Below are 19946 nucleotides of genomic sequence, written 5' to 3'. Positions count from 1 at the left end.
CGGGTTTGAAATAGATTGCAGAGAGAGAGCTGGGGGAGAGAAATAGACACAGCTGGACAGAAGCTGTCTGTGCATACAAATGACTGTCCACATGGGTGTCAGGGTTATTCCCACCTGGATGCTGCAATCTGAAGACACAGGGCTAAGCCCATAGCAAGGGCATAGAGGCAGCCAAAGAGCTAGTCACTGCCTCAGCGGCTATAACCTGGGCTTCAGATTTAGCCCCTTGCTTATTTTGGTCGCTGTTTTGGAAGCAGCCTGTTGACGAAACGCCCTTGAGCTTTAACTGGTGTTTCTCAAAGTGTCAGCCAGTAGCCAGAGCTGGTGCCCCCCGCAGTACCCAGGGTCTCCCCTAGGTGTCGCTGTTCTGTGCAACGTATCGAAGTGGACACACTGCCTTGTGTGTTGTGTTCTTTGTAATCTGAAGAGTTGGGCCAAAGCTGGTGGCCCGGGTGTTTTTATACCTTTCCGTATTGAATGGCAGCCGCGGAAATCCTTGCTGTATGCATTTCCCCTGGGTCCGGGTTACAGCTGGAGCATGGAGTCCAGACCTACACACCCGTATGCATGGAGCAAATTTACACTGAGGAAAGGGCAGAGAAGTGTTTTGCTTTAGTAGGTCCTCTGGACCCCCAGGTCTGGCCGGAACTGCAGCCCCTCCGAGTTCGGCATTAACCGGCCTGGCATTGGCACAGCCTCCGGGTGTGAATTAGGGCCCTGTGGGACGATCTGAGCTTGGGGGTCGGGTTTGGGTTTCTCTTTCGCCTCAGGGAACCATTTATGGGTCAGGAATACTATGACAGCTGGTCCACTTGGGTCATCTGAAAGGAGCAATGAGGAGGAGTATTGTGTCGTGGCCAGAACATGGGACTGGCAGTGGGGAGTTAAGAGTTCTGGCCATGGCTCTGATTCTGAGTGACTGCGTGACCCTCGGCAAGCTCGCTTAATCTTTCCTGGGCCTCGTTCCGTGCCTCAGTGTCCCATTCTGCAAGACTGGGGTAGTGAGTTTGCAATCAATGTTTGTCAGGGGTTTTGAGATGCTCAGAAGAAAGGTGCTAGAGAAGTGAGAACTGATTAATATTATTAGCTCCCCTGTCCGTGGTCTGCCATACCATGAGGTCATTTTTTTGGCCCTATAAATGGCTACTGGAGAGACAAGGTGGCTGAGATAATGCCTTTTATTGGACCCCTGCTGACGATGGCTGACAGTTACAAACACTGGAGCCTGCCTTCCCCACTGTTTGGGCTCTAATCTGGCTCTAGTGGTTAGTCCTAGGGGACTGTGATGGCTGCGGGCACACTGTTACTTTATACACGTAAGGAAAGAGTTTCTTAGTGAGTTTGGAAGTGTCGTGTTCATGTCACTCGGGCTCCAGAGAGACAGGCTGTTGTTTGGCCAGCCCCAGCTGTTATGAAGGGGTAAATACATGCTTAAGCCTCACAGTCTGGGGCCTGCTACTGTGGGGTGGCCAGGGGGACAGTTAAAGCGGCAGGAACTGCGAGGTGGTGGGAGGGTCCCAGAGTTTGGGCTGCAGCCCCAGTGGGAATGTCTACATGGTACCCGGCAATGGAACTGCCTGGCAGCCTGAGCCCTGAGAGGGAGTCAGCTGGCACAGGCCAGCCGCCGGTGTCTGATGGCGAACTTTCCAAGCCCACACTGTGTAGTAATCCTGGGTTTGCAACGCTGGACCTGGGTGTCACAGTCCTGCTAACGTGGCCGTACCGCGCCATGCAGACTGTCCGACTTGGGTCTGCAGTTTGAGCTGTGTCCACACTGCAAAGTGACAGGGCTTGGACCACAGTCGCAGCGGGACTCGGTCTCTGACTCAGCTCCCTAGCAGGGTCCTAGGATCTAGGTCTTGAGTGTTTGCTCACCCAAGTCAGACTGATTTGTTTGTGGACGGAAGGGGGGCTTGGGCAAACCCAAGTCAGAACCTGGGCCTTGTGTGTGGTGTAGACACAATCACAGAGCTTTAAAGCTCATAACCCACCCCTTAAACTTCACCAGGAACCAGCTGGCAGCCAGTTCAGACCCCAGAGCTCCAGGGCCACGCACCCCTGGGGGACATTCTGCTTGTTGCCTGGCAGCAGCACTGAGGAAGAGTCTGAAGCAGGGTAAGTGAATCACTGGTTGGATCCACAGGCCAGCAGGATGCTCAGTGACCCCATTGCTGCTACAGCCCCTGGGGCTGGGATAGCAGCCAAGCAGCATCATGCCACCTAGGGAGGAGCAGCGAATCTGCATCACCTCCTCCTTAGAGCCCCTGTCCCGCCCCAGCCCCATGGCATGAGCGCAGAGAGGGCAGTTGTTGGAGAGCGGGTTCTTTAGTGGCTCCAGGGGACTCCGTGGGATATTCCCCTTCAGTTTGCTCAGCAGTTTGCTCCTAGGTATAAAGAAGCTGGACCCTCAGCCGCCATCGTCTGCGTCAGACGATTACCGCAGCCCTGTGTAGCATAAACCCAGCCGCCTCTACAGTTATTTTCAGCCACTTGCTGGGACCAAGTAAAAAGACTTTCCGGGGGCCTGGCTGGCAGACGGATGCCAGGAGGGTGTTGTGGGCGAAGGGAGGACTCTGGAGCTCTGCTGGGTGTTTATACTGTCCGTATAGATGTGTAGATCAGCTAGAGTGCTCCTGACTGTGTCCAGGATCTCATTTGGGGGACGGCGGTGTGGGGGGATGGGTTTTTCTGTGTCGCTGTGTCTACGTGTGTTTGTGGGCACTCTGTGACGTGATCTTGTCCAGCACACATGACCTGAGACCTCCAGCCTGTCTTTCCAGCCCAGCACTTGGGGTCAGGTGGGAAGGAGGGGGTCAGGGGGGTCTCTGGGCTCCTGCTGCAGGGACTGGACATGGACCGGCCACACTCCCCTGTGAGATGGGCGTGGGCCCTGCCAGCAGGTAGAAGGGTGTTGCCTGAGATGGCCACAGCTTGCTACAGACACGCAAGAATCCCCCATTCTGTGGGCTGGGCTGTGAAATATGCACCTCCTCCCACAGGGCTGTAGTCATCTGGGAAGGGCTTGGAGGCCAGCGTGTTGCCATGTGGGAAACCAACTTTGGCTCAGCAGTGACCTAGAGGTGGTCGCTGGCTCCTTGGGCTGGTGGGGGGCTGGGAGCCCTGCAGGGAGGGCAGTGAGGAAAGGGCAGGTTTTTCTGTGCACCGAGCCATGGGCGTTGGACCCTCTGGAGGAACCTTCCCAGAGCAAGCGCTGGGAACGGGAAGCCCACTGATAAAAGGGCCAGTTTTCTATGCACTCCAGCCACGGTATCCCCACCGTCTCCGCTGCTCTCGGGAGAGGGGGAACGCTCCCTAGCCCCTGCAATAACCTCAGAGCAGATCAGCAGCTGGGCTCCTGCAGCCAGCGCACCATGTGGCGTGCCAGTGGGGATGGGGAGGCAGACCTGGGAAGGATGGCTGGGCCTGGGAGAAGGGCCCTGCAGCAGGGGACCGAACGGAGCCCCTGCGAGTCTCGTCTCTCGTCTCCCGATGGATGATCCCACCAACGCAGCCTCTTGCCCTTCTGCCTCTAGCTGCTCATTCCCACTGGGCAGGTGCAAGGCCATGTGTGGGCAGGGAGGGCAGAGGAAGCCTGGCCCACCTGCGCCGTCTCTAAGGCAGGGCTCCCAATAGGAAGTCCCTGAGCGTTCTCTGGCTAGCGCCTGAGGAGCCTTGGTAGTCCGGTCGCCTCTCCACCCACCCAGAAACAAGCCCGTTCCCTGCAACGTCACGACTATCATGACATTCTCAATAGGGCTGAAAAAAGACCCAAACCAAGCGGAAAAACTGACCTCAGCCGCTGGGAAATGGGCTTTCCGACATTCTCCTCGCTAGGTCCCGTGCAAGGCCGGCGCAGGACTGCACCCCAACAACACCGTAACCATGGCAACTCCCGGAACGGGCCCTTCCGTGAGCGGAGAGGTGGGTGCCAGCTTGAAATCTGGAGCCAGAGGTGGATTTTGAACGCCCCCGCCCCTTCCCCTCAAAATCCCAAACCAAGATTTTGGTCCAGCCAAAGGGACACCTGCAAAATGTGGGTCTAGGGTCAGGTTTGGATTCTGCCTCCTGCTTTAAGGGCGGGGGGAGCTTGGTTCAGATTAGGGACTGGGTTCTGCCCACTAAATGACACAGACCCCACTGGTGCCGGGGGGTCAGAGCAGGGGGGGGGTGCGGAATCCTAGCCCTCTCCCCCCCAGAATTCAGGGAGCTGGAGCTGGGGTTTACCTGGGTCCAGCTCTAGTTTTAAACAGCCAGTGGGAACAAAGCGCCCACTCTGGTTACGGATTTGTTGGGAGCACTAGCCACGTGGCTGGTTGGTTTGCTGGCTAGTTCCCCTCGCCCGGCACAGATCTCTCAGAGCGGTTTGTTTCTCCCTTCTCCTTCTCATCCAGCATCTGGAAAAACTTCCATCATGTACTGTAAATACTCTGTGTGCCACCTTCTTCTTACTTCCCTTGGGAGGCGGGCAGGGCCAGGGGTGGGGGGGGAAGGAGACCGAGGTTCTGTACTAAGACTTTTTTGTATACCACAAACTTTTTGTATATTTTTAATTTTGCTGCAACATGAGATATTAAATTCCTTTCAATACACCTGGCCTGCGGGCCTTTCTTTGCTCCGTCCTCATTCCCCTCTAGGGGTGCCAATTCCTGCAGCAGCCTGATGTGTGCAACGCAGTGGGCTCAGTGGGGCTGTGCTTCTGCTGAGCTGGGAGAACCAGACGTGGAGCCCACCAGGGACCTCCTAGCAATGCACCTCGGCAGCCCTGTGGCAGGGCAGAGGCTGGGTTACTGCACACCATGGCTAGGAGCAGGTCTCCCACAGGGCAGGGCAGCAGAGGCAGGCAGCAGAGTTGGTGCTGAGACTTTGCATCGCTTGGTTGTGGCTGAGTTGGGATTGTCTGTTGGCCAGAGCACGAGGACGGGGAGCCAGGACTCCTGGGTTCTATTTCCAGCTCTGCCACTAACTTGGGGGAGTTGCCTCAATTTCCCCAGTTGTAAAATGGAGATAATGACTCTGCCGTCCCTCTCGAGGGGTGGCACTAATTCACTGATGCGGGTGACGCACTTTGAGACCATCAGGGAGGGAGCTGTGTAAGAGCGGAGTGTTATTCTGAGTGGGTTGGTGGGACAGGGCAGCAAGGAGGCTGTGATCCCCTCCCACATATCTCAGAGACCAGCCGGGAGAGGGAGGGATACATGCTCTGCCATGCAGTAATGTAGCCAATGCAGAGCTGGACTGTTGTGTAGCGGGCGTTCATATTTCCATAGCCTGTCTCCTGGGGGCAGGCTGTGCTGGGTCCAGACACACAGGCTTGGGGGGTGGGATTCAGTAAAAGGAATCCAGGGGGCAGGAGCCCCCCCGGAAGGGAGGTTACGATACCCACAGCAGATGCTGATCAGCTCCCGCAAGAGGCTCCTGCATGATGCCAGCTCCCTTCTGCTCCTGCCACTCGCTATGTGGCTGGGTATTTGGCATCAGGGACATTGCAGGAAACAGCAGCCCGGGTGGGGCTTGGTACCTATGTGAGGCACATGGGAGCATCCCTGGAGACACTCCACTGCCTGAATGCACCACGCAGGAAATGGAACACACCCACTCCGGGGCAAACCCAACCAGGCTGACGGGAACGCATTGCACGTGTTAGCACACTGGGAGGGTCAGGGTCATCCCTGACTTCAGTGGACCTGCCCCAGGGAGGAGATTGGCCAGGGAGAGTGGTGGTGGCTCTTTGGAGAAAACCCCCATCATGGGACCAAGTGACCTTCACGCTGGGGCTCAGGGGCTCACGCAGGAATAAAAATGGAGTTTAGCAGCCCCCCGGGAGACTCCTGACTCCAGAGATTTACAAGCTCCTGCAGGCGTCAGCTCCTGAGTGTCTGTCCCCTTCCTGTCCATCCCTCGCTGCTCGGGAAGAGGAAGTCTCTGCAGCTGCTGGGGCAGGATGCAGTGCACAGGAGGGAAGGAACATCCCTTTTAGCCTGGAATTTCTCTTCCCACCGGCTCTCCCCCACTCTAGAGCGGGGCCCAAGCCGCAGTCTGAGCTCCCCACAGGCCCCGGGGGGTTGAGGTTTGTGCCTCACGTGCACTTCTCAAGAGCTGGGGCTCCTTAGCGATGATGATTTGGGTCCCTGCTGATAGTTTATGAAGCCCCAGAGCCTTGGTGCCTCTGAGGCTTTCAGCCCCCACCATGGCTAGCATTTCAGGTCCCCTGCTCTAGTCACTGTCCCAGGGCCAGCTCCGGTTCCTGCCTAGCCCTACAACTGCATTGCATGCCCCACGTTTGCACCCAGCTGATCCTCCATCTATGCCCCAGGCCTTCTACCCTGGCACGGGAGTGAGTCAGGGACAGGGGAGCCCCCCGAGGAGCTGCCAGGAACTCCTACTGTGGAGGAGATCCAGAAGAGCCTTGGAGAACGTCCCTTCGAAGACAGCACTCGCAGAACCACCGAGATCTCCCTGCTGGGTTATTAGCGCCAAGAGAGAGACGGGGTGTGTGTGACAGAGAGACAGACAGACGGAGCGTGTGAGAGAGACAGACAGACGGCAACAGTGCCCAAAGACAATGTGTGCTAGGCGTGGGGCAGCGGGCAAGGGGGTGGGCGTGAGTGCGTTGGGAACGAGTGTTTCCCCTTGGGGCGTGAGCCGAGCCCAGCAGCCCCAGAGCCCCGTCTGCTCGGCCAGAGCTCAACTCCATGCACTTCTCCCTCCCCGGAGGGGCAGGAACTCAGCGAGTTCACATCAGAGCCGTCGCTGGTGGAGTTTCCGACACAGGAAAAAAACAAAGGAATAGCACGTAGCGGAAAGAGCTGCCTTTGCCGTGACAGGAGCAGAGCAGGGACATGGAGTACGAGGCCAAGAAGGGGAAGAAGGTACGTACAGGCCGAGCTGGCTTTGCGGGGTGCAGGTGCGTGTGTGTGGGGTGGTTCCCAAGGGTGTCACTGCATGGGGCACTGAGTACTGCATGGGTGTGAGACAAAGGCCAAGTGCTCCCTTCCCTTAGGCGGCATGCCGGGTAGCAGGGGAGTGGAATTCATGGGGAGCAGGCCCTACAGGGGAGAATGGCAGCCCATGATTCCTCCCCCCACCCCCAAACCGGGGCTGAAAAGAGGGACGTGGCCTAGCAGAAAGGGGCGGAGTCACCAAACAGCCTGCGCCCCACCCAGAGCAGCGTAAATTGCACTGAGCCCTTAGGCTATTTGACGTGCCAGGTGACCCCTTGGGGGTGGGGAATCAATGGTAGCATAGCCCCAGAGCCAGCCGTGCTGCTGGGGTGTGGGGAGCTGCATGCCGGATCCATAGGGGACTGGGCCATCTCTCCATATGCACCCAGCTGGCTATGCTCTCTGTCCTGCGTGGCCCATGGGACAAGATGGTGCACATGTGGCTCTCAGAGGCCAGCAAGGTGCTTTCCCTTCAGGGACTCTGTACAGAGGAGAATCCATAGCCTGACCCTTGGGTCTTTTATTCCCCTCTCCCCCCTGTGACTGACCCAGCACAGTTAAAGGCCCCAGGGCAGAGGCCCGGCAGAGACCAGCTGGTGGCCCAGAGTCCTGGCTAGGTTTTCCGCAAGGAAGGGACTGGCTGTCCATCAGTTCTGCACCCAGAACATAACTCAGCTGCGATTGTGCACATGGCATTCTGATCTGCTCAGCCTGCCACCTTGGCTTGGCCCAATCTCGGGGTCTGTGGGGAGAGACGCACGGCTCCATTCTTTCTGGCTGGAAATTCCAGCTCTGATTCATCCATTTCTCTCCCACTAGGGTATTTCTGGTTCATTTGTCATGTCCTCGCTTCCCAGGGGTTGTACACGGCTTGTTTGCTCCATCCCCTGCCCTCCCCCCAATAATGGCATCCCCAAACTCCTCCATGTGCTCTTTATCCAAACCCCTCTGCCTGTCCTGTTCTGTGCAGGACAGCCGCCTTAGGCCCAGGGCCTATGTTCACTGGATTTATTTACATAGCGCAATTAGAGCCAACCCCGGAGGGAGCTCACTCTCTGTGTCTCTAGGAATAGATTCTCTCTCTCTCTCATAGCATTTCTAACGCACCCTTTACTGCACATGGTCTGGGACTCCCCTGGGGGATGCTGGCTTCCTCTCATTGTGGGATTGCTGTTGAACCCATATCACACTTGAGGGGCATATTCATGCACATATGATCCTACCAGGGTGCACAGCAAACACAAGCCCCTCTGCGGTTGAAGCGGATGAGAGATGCCGGCTTCTCAGCTCTCCTGTTTGTTCTCAGGGGTTTGTGTCTCCCATCAAGCGGCTGGTTTTCCCCAAGGCGGCTCGCAGGCAGGCGCTCAGGAGCAGTGTCTACCGGAGGCCTCTGCATTCTGTCCCTCTCTACCCCCCTGATTATCTCATAGATCCCCAAATACTGCTGCACGACTACGTGGAGAAGGAGGTGAAGGTAAGGAGGGGTGGCCGGGAGGGCCAGGCGCTATCCCAGAAGCTCAGATCTTCTTGGCGCTGGCAGGAGCGGAGGTCACAGGCCTGGCTTCCTTAACCCTGTGAGAGTTCCCCATTGCTGTGCTCCAGGGAAGGTGGATCACCTCTCACTGTAATGCACCCGCCAGGTAAACCCCAGCCATGTGAGAATCACCACCTGGTGGTTTGGAGTGAGCTCTCCCAGGGAAACAGGCTGCCACCAGACCAAACTGAATAGCTGAGCTGACTGTCTGCCCAGAAGAAGACCTGGACCCTGTTTCTTCCATCCGCCACTAGCCTCTAACTCCGGCAGGAAAACGCTCATTTGGCCTTTGGAAACTGTGGGCCCAGCGAAAACCCAGGGGAAGGACGTGCTGGGGGAGTTCTTCAAACTGTAAAGTGACCAAGGATTGCAGCTTCAGAGCTACATGCATGGCAGGGCCCTTTTGCATGTGCAGGGTGCAGAGGTGAAAGTAAGCTGGTATGGTACGGTACGGTGTACCGGCAAGAGCCAGTACACAGCCAACCATGCTGGCAGGGGGCAGCTTCCCCAGGCAAGTAATTTAAAAGGGCCCTGAGCTCCCAGCATTGGCTGGAGGCCCTGGCCCTTTAAATTACCACCAGACCCCCCCAGGGCTCCCGGCTGCCATTGCAGCTACAGCTACCATGGAGATCTGGTGGTAATTTAAAGGTCTCCGGGCTCCCGGCTGCCACTACCACAGCTGGAGCCCCTGGCCCTTTAAATTGCTGCCGGAGCCCAGGGTTAGTAGGTGGCAATTTAAAGGGCCTAGGGATTTAAAGGCCCCGCCCCTTCTACCTGAGGCCCCGCCTCCCACTCAGGACCCCGGCCCTGAGTACCGGTAAGTCCTTTAAGTTACTTTTACCCCTGGCAGGGTGGGCCCCAGGCAGCTGGGAACCCTTTACTCAGAGCCTGGCCCCGAGTCTCAAGGGTTCCCGTGGACACAGGGTTTAAAGTGAAAAGAAAAGGAGGACTTGTGGCACCTTAGAGACTAACCAATTTATTTGAGCATAAGCTTTCGTGAGCTACAGCTCACTTCATCGGATGCATACTGTGGAAAGTGTAGAAGATCTTTTTATACACATAAAGCATGAAAAAATACCTCCCCCCACCCCACTCTCCTGCTGGTAATAGCTTATCTAAAGTGACCACTCTCCTTACAATGTGTATGATAATCAAGGTGGGCCATTTCCAGCACAAATCCAGGTTTTCTCACCCCCCCCCCCACACAAACCCACTCTCCTGCTGGTAAAAGCTTATCTAAAGTGACCACTCTCCTTACAATGTGTATGATAATCAAGGTGGGCCATTTCCAGCACAAATCCAGGGTTTAACAAGAACGTCTGGGGGGGGGGTAGGAAAAAACAAGGGGAAATAGGTTACCTTGCATAATGACTTAGCCAGTCCTTGCCTACAGACAGCCCCCCAACCTGAAGCAAATACTCACCAGCAACCACATACCACACAACAGAACCACTAACCCAGGAACCTATCCTTGCAACAAAGCCCGTTGCCATCTGTGCCCACATATCTATTCAGGGGACACCATCACAGGGCCTAATAACATCAGCCACACTATCAGAGGCTCGTTCACCTGCACATCCACCAATGTGATATATGCCATCATGTGCCAGCAATGCCCCTCTGCCATGTACATTGGTCAAACTGGACAGTCTCTACATAAAAGAGTAAATGGACACAAATCAGATGTCAAGAATTATAAGATTCATAAACCAGTCGGAGAACACTTCAATCTCTCTGGTCACGTGATTGCAGACATGAAAGTTGCTATATTACAACAAAAAAACTTCAAATCCAGACTCCAGTGAGAAACTGTTGAATTGGAATTCATTTGCAAATTGGATACAATTAACTTAGGCTTGAATAGAGACTGGGAGTGGCTAAGTCATTATGCAAGGTAACCTATTTCCCCTTGTTTTTTCCTCCCCCCCCCCCCCCCAGACGTTCTTGTTAAACCCTGGATTTGTGCTGGAAATGGCCCACCTTGATTATCATACACATTGTAAGGAGAGCGGTCACTTTAGATAAGCTATTACCAGCAGGAGAGTGGGTTTGTGTGTGTGTTGGGGGGGGGGGGGCGGGTGAGAAAACCTGGATTTGTGCTGGAAATGGCCCAACTTGATTATCATACACATTGTAAGGAGAGTGATCACTTTAGATAAGCTATTACCAGCAGGAGAGTGGGGTGGGGGGAGGTATTTTTTCATGCTTTATGTGTATAAAAAGATCTTCTACACTTTCCACAGTATGCATCCGATGAAGTGAGCTGTAGCTCACGAAAGCTTATGCTCAAATAAATTGGTTAGTCTCTAAGGTGCCACAAGTCCTCCTTTTCTTTTTGCGAATACAGACTAACACGGCTGTTACTCTGAAACTGGTTTAAAGTGAGTTTCTTTTCCTCAGTTCAGGCAGGTCTCCATCCCACAGTTTGCAGGGTGCTCCGGTGTCTTCGGGCCAGGCCCATGGAGATGGGCATCACCAGGTGCCCGAATACACACTGCCCTTGGCCAGGATCAGCACCCACCCCTTGTCCTTGTTTCAGGACGAAGCTAATTGCTTCCGCTCCAGTGTTGCTGCTGCAGGTTCCCTTAGCCAGGCGGGTGACAGAGAGGAGACCCCTTCCCCTTGAGTCCTGCAGGGATATAGAAATACACTGTGCGCTGTGGTGTGCAGCCCACACAGACCCTGAACGGCTTCATGTGGGCCTAAGAGGTCATGTATGCGCTCTGGCTGCACCTGCAGGGAGGGCCAGGCAGGAGTCCCAGCTGGGGAAGCAGCCAGGTGGTTACTCTAAACAGAGGATGTGCAGGGCAGAAGGGGGCTCCAGGTAAGGAAAAACTCTGGGGTCCCTCTCTGGGAAGAGATGGCAGGGAGTCCAGCAGGGTCAAGGAACAAAGCCCCCCGAGTCGAGGAGGTGGGGAGAAGAGCAGGCAGGGGGCGAGCTGGGGCCTGCCGGACCCCTGAGGAAGGGGGGAGTGGGCCAGCCCTGGGATGTGGGATAGGTTAGGCACCGAAGGACAGTGTGATCCAGCAGAGGCAGAAGGTTTGGTTTCTGTATCGCTCCTGAAGGACTTTGGTAAGGGCTCTGCAGGGGGCTCTGGAGCCCCTCCCTTGTCCCAGACACGGCGTCTACGGCTACTGGGCGCCAGCCTGTCACCCCCGAGGCTGATCAATGCCCCTGCGCAGCAAGGGAGCTAGCGGACCCGCCAACAGAGGCCGACCAGCGAGACCCTGAGACTTGCCAAGGCCACCCGGGATGTCTGCAGCAGGGAATTGAACCCAAGTCTCCAGCTAGCGCCCTACCCACTGGGCCATCCATCCTCTCTGAAGGCACATCCCTGGGAACAGAGATCCCCAGGCCCCCCGGGGCTCCCTGCAGGGCTTTCCGGACAGCAGGAATCTCCACCACCTGTCACACTCACACGAGTCACCTGCAGGATTTTTCTCTCTAGTTTTTAGGCCACCTGACCTGGGTGACGTCCTCCTTGAACCCCTCCAGCCGGGATGAGCTGCTGCAGCTCCTGGACACAGCCCGGGTAAGAGAGGGAGTCCACAGCCCGGGGAGGGAGCTGCCACCCCAACACGCCTCCACTCAGCACCTGGGTTAGAAGGGAAGCCATGCGTAGTGTTCAGTGCCAGCTGCCAGCTTCCCCATGCTGCAGGGGGGGCGGACAGGGAGCCCGGCTCAGGCTGCTTCCATTTTGGATAGGGCTGGCTGCCTGTGGAGAGAAGGGCCAGGGTGACCTTCCTCGCAGTCGCAGCAGTGCCCCGGCAATGCCCCTCCTGACTCAGAAACTGTTCTCTGTGCCGCGGCCCTGCCCAGCTGAGGAGAGCTGGGACTGCAGCAGGGTGGGCTCCCGCAGAGCAGAGCCCCAGCACCGCCCGCTGGGCTGCCTCCGTTCTGCCTCTGACCATGTTCCTTTGCCCATCTGCAGCAGCTGAAGGAACTGCCCCTCCAGACAACCCCGGAGCAGGACAGCATCCTGAGCCTGTCGGCCCGCTGCCTCCTTCTCACCTGGAGAGACAATGAGGAGCTCATCCTGAGGATCCCCACCCATGAGATCGCTGCCGCCTCCTACCTGCGGGATGATGCCCTGCACCTCCTGGTGCTGAAAACAGGTGCGGAGACTCACCTGGGCCCAGCACCTGTGTGGGTTTTTCCCTGCAAACCTGTCTGCCCCGCACTGTGCATACGGGACTCCACCAGCCCGATTCCCTGCTGCTTGGGACTGCGTGTCATCACTTGCACCCATGCTGGCAGGATGCCCGGGTGATTGTGACGAATAAGTGAGGCATGTGGTTGGTTATATCCCTAGTGAGACAAGCACAGGGAAGGGGCGTGTTGGCTGGGTGCAGCTCCCTGCAGCACCCTTGGGCTCCGGGGCGATACAGAGGCATGCAGTGTCACCAGGTCGAGCCACGTCCTTAGAGAGCTCTCCTGCCTCAGGGGGTCTCCAGAGTCAGGCTCGCTGGCGCGATAGATGAGCAGCCCAGCAGGGCTCTGCTTGGCCTGGCAGTTCACCCCAGACCCCCTCTGCCTTACAGCACTTCCCCATGGCCAAGGTGGAAAGAAGCGGAGAGCAGCGACAGGCCATGCTCTGCAGTGCTCTGATGCTCCCTGCCCTGCATTTCCTGGCTGCAGTGGAGGGGCTGGTTTCTTTCCCCTCACCTGCCATATGCCAGGACCCAGTCTTAGCAGAAGAGGGTCTGGACGCTTCTAACAAAAAACCCCAGCCTCAGTCAGTAACTGCAGCCGGGATCTCCAGGGGCAGGGGTGTCATGAACGGCTTGTCCACAGTCAGTGGCAGGGCTGCTACTAGCTGGTCAGGCGTTTGTCCCAGATGTGACCTGACTACAGAGCTTCCACCCTGAGGTAGGCACAAGAAATGGGGTCTGGCTACCCCCTACTTTAATGCCCCGCTGGGCTGACTCCAGCTGTTAGCAGCTAAGGGAAGATGTGTGACCCGTGGCGCCACCTGGTGGCTGTACATTGTAATGGTTTTAAGGTTCCATTACAGGGGCAGCCCTGCACCCTACCCTGACTTGCAGGCACCGGGGCGAATGGGGAGGCAGGAGACTCACCTCCTAAACCCCAGCGGAGGGTGTGAGGCAGGGGCAGGGAGCAGCATCCGGATGGGTACCAATCCCCCCACAGGGTGGGAGGCGGCACCTCCTCATGCCAGCTGGGGTTGGAGCTTTCTGAGCACAGATCTCTTCTCTCGTCTATTCCAGGCCTAGGAGTTGACCCCGTTCCTGCAGGGGGCAACCTGGACATGTACCCAGGGGGCAGTCTGGAGAAAAAGCTCCCTGGAGGGGCAGCTGAGAAGAGGCAGGCTGGGATCTGCCTGGAGCCCAAGCAGCTGGGGGGCACCATGGAGCGCCGGCACACCATCTGCAGCCTGGACTGGAAGATGGCCCGGGGCGGGCAGGAGGGCAGACAGGGCGGGGGAGGCAGCCTGGAGAGGAAGCAGGCCAGTGGCAGCTGGGAGAAGAGGCACAGCAGCCGGGCGGGTGGGAGCTGGGAGCGGAGACAGACCTATAGTGGCAGCTGGGAGCGGAGGCAGCTGGGCAAGGCTGGGGGCAGCTGGGAGCGGAGACAGACCTACAGTGGCAGCTGGGAGAGGGGTAAGACCTATGGCAGCTGGGAGAGGAGGCATACAGGGAATAACCCACTGGATCCCAAGGAGCCCAGCCCTGAGGCGTATTGCAACCTCATCATCCTGGCCGTGGCCAACAGGGTAAGTAGCCAAGTGTGCTGTCCCATTGCCAACCCACCCAGCGTTTGACCCGCTCCAGATCACCATGACAGCTGTTTTCTCTCACTGGGTGCAGGATGCAGCTGAAGAATCCTGTGCCCTCATCTGCCAGGTCTTCCAGATCATCTATGGGGACCAGACCATCGAGTGCGTAGACCGGGCTGGCTTCCACTACACCTCCACCCCCGAGCGCCCCTGGCTCTCCAGCAGGAGTGAGTGCCAGGCATGCCAGGCTTAGTGGGATGACAGGACATGGGTCCCTCCCACTGCAGGGTGTTTATCCTGGAGCTCTGAGGTGGGGAGGCCCACACGTGATGTCAAGATGGTGAGGTCCAGCAGTGTGGGGAGCTGGCAGTGCTGCGAGGGGGCGGCATTTGGGCTGGCAAAGCCCTGAGGCAAGATTCCCTGTCTCCTCCGACAGAGGGCAGAGTCTCCTCGGTTCGTGGGACAGTGTGTGGCGTTGGGGATAGTGGGAGTCTGGGGTGGTGCTTTGGGAGTCGTTGCTGGGGCTGCGCATAGTGGATGGGAGCGGGAGGTGGTGTCCCTGGCTCCTGGGGGTGGTTAAAGAGGCAGCGGGACTGTGACATGGGGCGAGGCGAGCACCATTGGACAGTTCCCTCATCTTGCCCCCGGGGTTTCCTTTTCCCAGGTGAGAGCTGCCGCACTGATGGGACGTATGGATACGATGCTGATTTCAGCTGCTGCAGCTCATTGTATGTCCTGCTCCCCGAATATCTGAATGACCCTCCCCCCTTATTCCTGTGTATGCTCTGTGTAGCCCTACACAGCCGCTTCGCCCCTTGTGCGAGGGACCCGGGCCCAGTGAGGGGGACTCACAGCAGACAGAGTTAGAAATAGGAGGATATATTTATCGGCCTGCATCTGTGCAAGGGGCTGGGAGCTGACAGCCAGGGCCCATAAAACAGGGAACATAAAACAAAATCTCCCCGTTCCAGAGAAAAACTGGGAAAATACAGACAAGAAACAGGAACAAGCTCAGCCTGGTCCCAGGAGTTATCCTTTCTCCCGGCAGGCGAGGGGCAGCCAGGCTCCACCTGCAGCCAGCAGGGCCTGAACCCTGCCGAGAAACATCCCAGCTGGTTGTTCGTACGGCCGATGGCGTTAGGTCCCCCTCCAGTGGCTGGTCCCTCAGGAGATACCAGCCACAAGAAGGTTTCAGAGTAACAGCCGTGTTAGTCTGTATTCGCAAAAAGAAAAGGAGGACTTGTGGCACCTTAGAGACTAACCAATTTATTTGAGCATAAGCTTTCGTGAGCTACAGCTCACTTCATCGGATCCGATGTAGCTCACGAAAGCTTATGCTCAAATAAATTGGTTAGTCTCTAAGGTGCCACAAGTCCTCCTTTTCTTTCAGCCACAAGAAGCAATCCCACCACCGCCTGGAAAATGGGGTGGCAGGTGTGGGATGAGCAGGGCCAACATTTAGAGTAGGGCTCAGACTATGCTCTGAATGAGGCTGTCTGGACAGCCCAGCTGATCGCCTTCCCTTCTGCCTGCAGCAATGGCTCCCACGAGACCTTTGAAGCGTATTACAGTGGGACGTCTTCCCCTTCCTTTCGGGAGTCGCGTGACAGCCTGGCCAGTGACCAGAGCAGCGTGGGACTGGAGCAGCTGCAGGACTACATGATCACAGTACTCTCCTTGCTACTGCATCATGGGGGAGTCTTCATTTCCCCTGGCCTCATTCCATCCTTCCAACCCCAAGTCCTACTGCATCACTGCCAGGGACCTGCGGGAGGCTGGAGCTGGTCTAACCTTGCTCTCTCTCTCTCTGCTCTGCAGCTGAGGAACAAGCTTTCCCCCCAGGAGATCCAGCAGTTTGCGTTGCTGCTCAGGGAGTACCGGATGGGAAGGTCAGTCCAGGAATACTGTTCTGATCTCCTGCAGCTCTATGGGGACAAGAGGAAGTTTCTCCTTCTGGGTAAATGGCTTGTTACTGAATGCTATCCCCACTCTGGCTTAGCTGGCTAGTGAACACGGCATCTTGGGTGGGAGACCTGGTGGTGTCGACAGCAATTAATTTGACCTTTTCTAAGATGTGCAGAGACAGGCATCTCTCTTCAGGGAGTTGAGGTTTGTGTTCATCAGACCAGCACTGTCCGATGAGAGATGGAGCCCAACCCGAAAAGTCCAGGTCCAGACTCTGAACACCGTGATCCAGGCACTCCTGAATGCTGGATTCAGATTCTGCAAACTTGGTTTTGCTCGTAACCAACCCTCCACCGCGAAAAAAGTAGGGTCCAGAAGGATGCAACGTTCTGGTTTGGGCCTATGTGTAAAGAAGGGATGGGAAAGCGAAGGCTTCAGGATATAAAGGTTCTGATCTGACGGGGGTGACTCTGCCAGCTTCAGTGGCCATCTCCTCGATCTACACTGATGTGAGATCAGGATCAGGCCTTTGATTCTGAGAATACGACCCAGAATGAGGGACTGAAGGAACTACGTGTGTGGGAGGCGGCATCTCTAAAGGTGGGTGGGGGTGGGGGTGGGGGTGAGTCAGTGTCTATAAGTGGGGGGGGGCGGGTGAGTAGGTTTTCCAGCTGTCTAATCACACAAACCGCCCCTATCCTGCCCCTTCTCCGAGGCCCGACCCCACTCACTCCATCCCCCCTCCCTCTGTTGCTCGCTCTCCCCCACCCTCACTTACTTTCACCAGGCTGGGGCATTTGATTGGAGTGTGGGAGGGGGTGTGGCTCTAGGCTGGGGCTGAGGGGTTCGGTGTGTGGGAGGGGCTCTGGGCTGAGCCTGGGGCAGGGTGTTGGGGTGAAGGAGGGGATACTGGGTTCAAGCTCTGGGAGGGAGTTTGAGTGCTGGATGGGGGCTCAGGGGTGGGGCAGAGGATTGGAGTGTGGGAGGGGGTGAAGGATGCAGGCTCTGGTAGGGAGTTTGTGTGCAGGAGGTGGCTCCGGGCTGGGGCAGGGACTTGGGGTGTAGGAAGGGATGCGGGCTCTCAGAGGGAGTTTGGGTGCAGGAGGGGACTCAGGGCAGGGGTTTGAGGTGTAGGAGGGGGTTTGGAGTGCTGGCTGCAGGAGGGGGGTCAGGGCTGAGGCAGAGGGTTGGGTAGCAGGAGGTGGTGCAGGGTGCAGGCTCTGGGACGAAGTTTGGGTGGGACGGGGTGCAGGGTGCTGGCTTGGGAGGAGGCTGAGGGCTGGGGCAGGGGTTTGTGGTGTGAGAGGTGGTGAGGGGTGCAGGCTCCGGCCAGGTGGCACTCACCTCGGGCAGCTCCCGTTTGGTGTGCAGTGGGGCTAAGGCAGGCTCCCTACCTGCCCTGGCCCCACACCGCTCCTGTAAGCGGCCGGCACATCCCTGAGGCCCCTGTGGGGGGCAGGGGGACTCTGTGCACTGCCCCTGCCTGCAGCTCCCATTGGCCGCAATTCCCAGCCAATGGAAGCAGAGGAGTCAGCGCTCGGGGCGGGGTCAGCGTACAGAGTCCCCCTGGCCCTCCTCCCCAGGGGCCGCAGGTATGTGCCAGCCACTTACGGGAGCAGTGCGGGGCCGGGGCAGGTAGGGAGCCTGCCTTAGCCCCACTGCGCCGCCAGACTTTTAGCACCTAAGATCGCCTGGATTGGCTTCAGTAGCCTCCGGGAGATAGAGCCTGATTCCGGGAGACTCCCGGGGAAATTGGGATGGTTACCAACCCTAGGTGTGAGGCGGTGTCTATAAGGGCCGGGGAGGCAGCATCTATAAGGGCAGGGCATGTCTTTGTTAGATCTTATTTTGTGTAAGGGGCCTGGTGTGTGGAAGATGCTGTCAAGCAGTGACAGGGCCCCCCCGTGCTTCCTACAGCTGACTGGTGTGACTTTGGGAAGTCTATGGGTTTCCGTTCCTGCTCTGTACGATGGAGGGGACAGCCCTGCCCTCCCAGATGGGGTGTGAGGATAAATCCGTTAAGGAGTGCTAGGTGCGTGGATGCTGTGGGAAGGAGGGCCCAGGTCAGTCCTAGCGATGGACAAGTGCCCGGGTCCCGCAGGGAGTCTAGCGCAGATCAGGGAATAGCAGCTGGATTTCCTGACAGCCCTTCCCCTCCTGTACCTGCTAGGCCAGCTTGTCGGTCGGGAGCTGCTTTTAGACATGCAGACCAAGGGGGTGGCCTGTGGGCTCCTCCAACCCGTCTGGCCCCGGGAACATGAGCACTTCCCAGGGCAGTAAGCGCCTACCGGCTCCTGGCCGACACCTCATGGCTGTGTGTCCCCTCAGGGATGCGGCCCTTCATCCCAGATCAGGACATCGGCTACTTCGAGAGCTTCCTGGAGAGCATTGGCATCCGGGAAGGGGGGATCCTGACCGACAGCTTCGGGCGGATAAAGCGCAGCATGAGCAACACCTCCGCCTCCGCCGTGCGCAGCTACGACAGCTGGTCCCTCCGCTCCGAGTCGGAATCCTTCAACCGCATGATCACGGACATCACCCACGACATCGAGGCGCTGGCTCGCGAGGAGGAGGAGGAGGAGGAAGACAACTATCTGTGAGGGACTCCCACCTCCTCCCCGAAAGGGTGCTCAGTGATTCACTCCGCGGCCGGGAGACTCCTTGAGACCCTGAAACCTCTTGGCTGAACTCAAAAGCTGCCAGCCCCACCACGTTTCAGCTGAGCTGCGGCTGGTGCCAGCCTGCTGGCTTTTTAACCCTCACCGCTCCAGCTCTGCCTCCTCCTCTCCTCAGCGGTCTTGGACTCTGCAAGGGGCCTGACGGAGGGGGAGACTGAGCTGCTGCCACGCGCTGGACCTTGGCTTCACACACCCCAGTGAGGCTCTGTATGCACCTTGCCACCGGTTTGAGTGGCTTGGACTGTAGCACCACAAATGGCAGGAGGGGACTGAGACCTGCCTTACCTGGCCGTGGATTTCTGGAGCAGCAATTTACTGTTAAACATTTGGGATCAAATTCTTCTCTCGGTGAGGCCAGTCCCCCCGTCCAGGTCTGGGGAGGCTCCACGGGGGGAACTGCGAGCCGAACTTGTCTCCCCTTCATTAACAATCACCCAGCAGGAAGAGGGCAGCCGCTGCCCTCCACATGAACTAGCGGTTCGTCAGCCTTCATGGGATTCCCGCATCGGCACCCAGGGGAGCAGAGACCCTGTGGGGCAGGCGCGGGCGTGTGTTCTGAGTAATTTGGAACAGAATTAAACCCCGGGGTTGGCGCTAGTTGTGTGTTATTGCCCAAGGCACCAGTCACGCTAGGCCATCAGGGGAATCCAGTGACCCCAAGCCCGGGAAGGGAATGGCTGAGTCCCAAGCTGGGCGTGCGAGGGTGAGGAAGAGAGCCAGGGCTCCAGGGTGACACCCCTTCCAGCGAGAGGGGCGGGGTCCGGTTTTCTGTGCAGAGCACGGATGTGACAGGCCAAATCCAACACGGGGTGGGCTGTAATGAACATGCTCCAGTTCATGAGGTAAGAGGGTGAGACGCTCCTGAGATCGGGGTTGCTCCCAGTTACACCAGGGCTGAGCTGGCCCCTGGAATCGCTCTCTAAGGACTGAGCTCCGGCCCTGCTCAGGACCGTGGGTGAGGGCTGCCCCACAGAGGTGTCTTTAGAGGAGGGAGGGGTTTAAAGGAGAGCCGCAGAAAGGCGATTGACCAGTTAATGAGGGCCCAGGGCGGCCCACGTGGAGCCCAGCTCTGGGTCTGAGGGCAGCTGGGATTAGTGCTTCCCCTCTCAAACAGCAGCCACCTGACGGGAATGCTCCACTGCGGGCCAAG

General features: G+C 57.6%; 1 protein-coding gene across 1 annotated transcript; it reads left to right on the top strand.

Annotated features, from left to right (window-relative positions):
* The first annotated feature begins 6143 nt into the window (after window positions 1-6143).
* Window positions 6144-19377, top strand: CCM2L (CCM2 like scaffold protein). The gene is made up of 10 exons (XM_074969375.1): window positions 6144-6869; window positions 8248-8415; window positions 11925-12008; window positions 12408-12591; window positions 13705-14210; window positions 14305-14440; window positions 14878-14941; window positions 15749-15881; window positions 16032-16170; window positions 18447-19377. Exons 1-10 carry the CDS (start codon window positions 6840-6842, stop codon window positions 18716-18718), a joined length of 1716 nt encoding a protein of 571 aa, XP_074825476.1. The 5' UTR covers window positions 6144-6839; the 3' UTR covers window positions 18719-19377.
* The last annotated feature ends 569 nt before the right edge of the window (window positions 19378-19946 follow it).

The sequence above is a fragment of the Natator depressus genome, chromosome 13 (assembly GCF_965152275.1).
Source record: "Natator depressus isolate rNatDep1 chromosome 13, rNatDep2.hap1, whole genome shotgun sequence".
Taxonomy (NCBI): Eukaryota; Metazoa; Chordata; order Testudines; family Cheloniidae; genus Natator; species Natator depressus.
This window is presented reverse-complemented; position numbering and strand designations above follow the sequence as displayed.

Excerpts from the sequence above, each read along its gene's own strand:
- CCM2L (XM_074969375.1), top strand. The coding sequence starts at position 6,840 with ATGGAGTACGAGGCCAAGAAGGGGAAGAAG. Across the intron at positions 12,592-13,704 it reads CCTCCTGGTGCTGAAAACAG|GCCTAGGAGTTGACCCCGTT; the intron begins GTGCGGAGACTC and ends CGTCTATTCCAG. Across the intron at positions 14,211-14,304 it reads TCCTGGCCGTGGCCAACAGG|GATGCAGCTGAAGAATCCTG; the intron begins GTAAGTAGCCAA and ends CACTGGGTGCAG.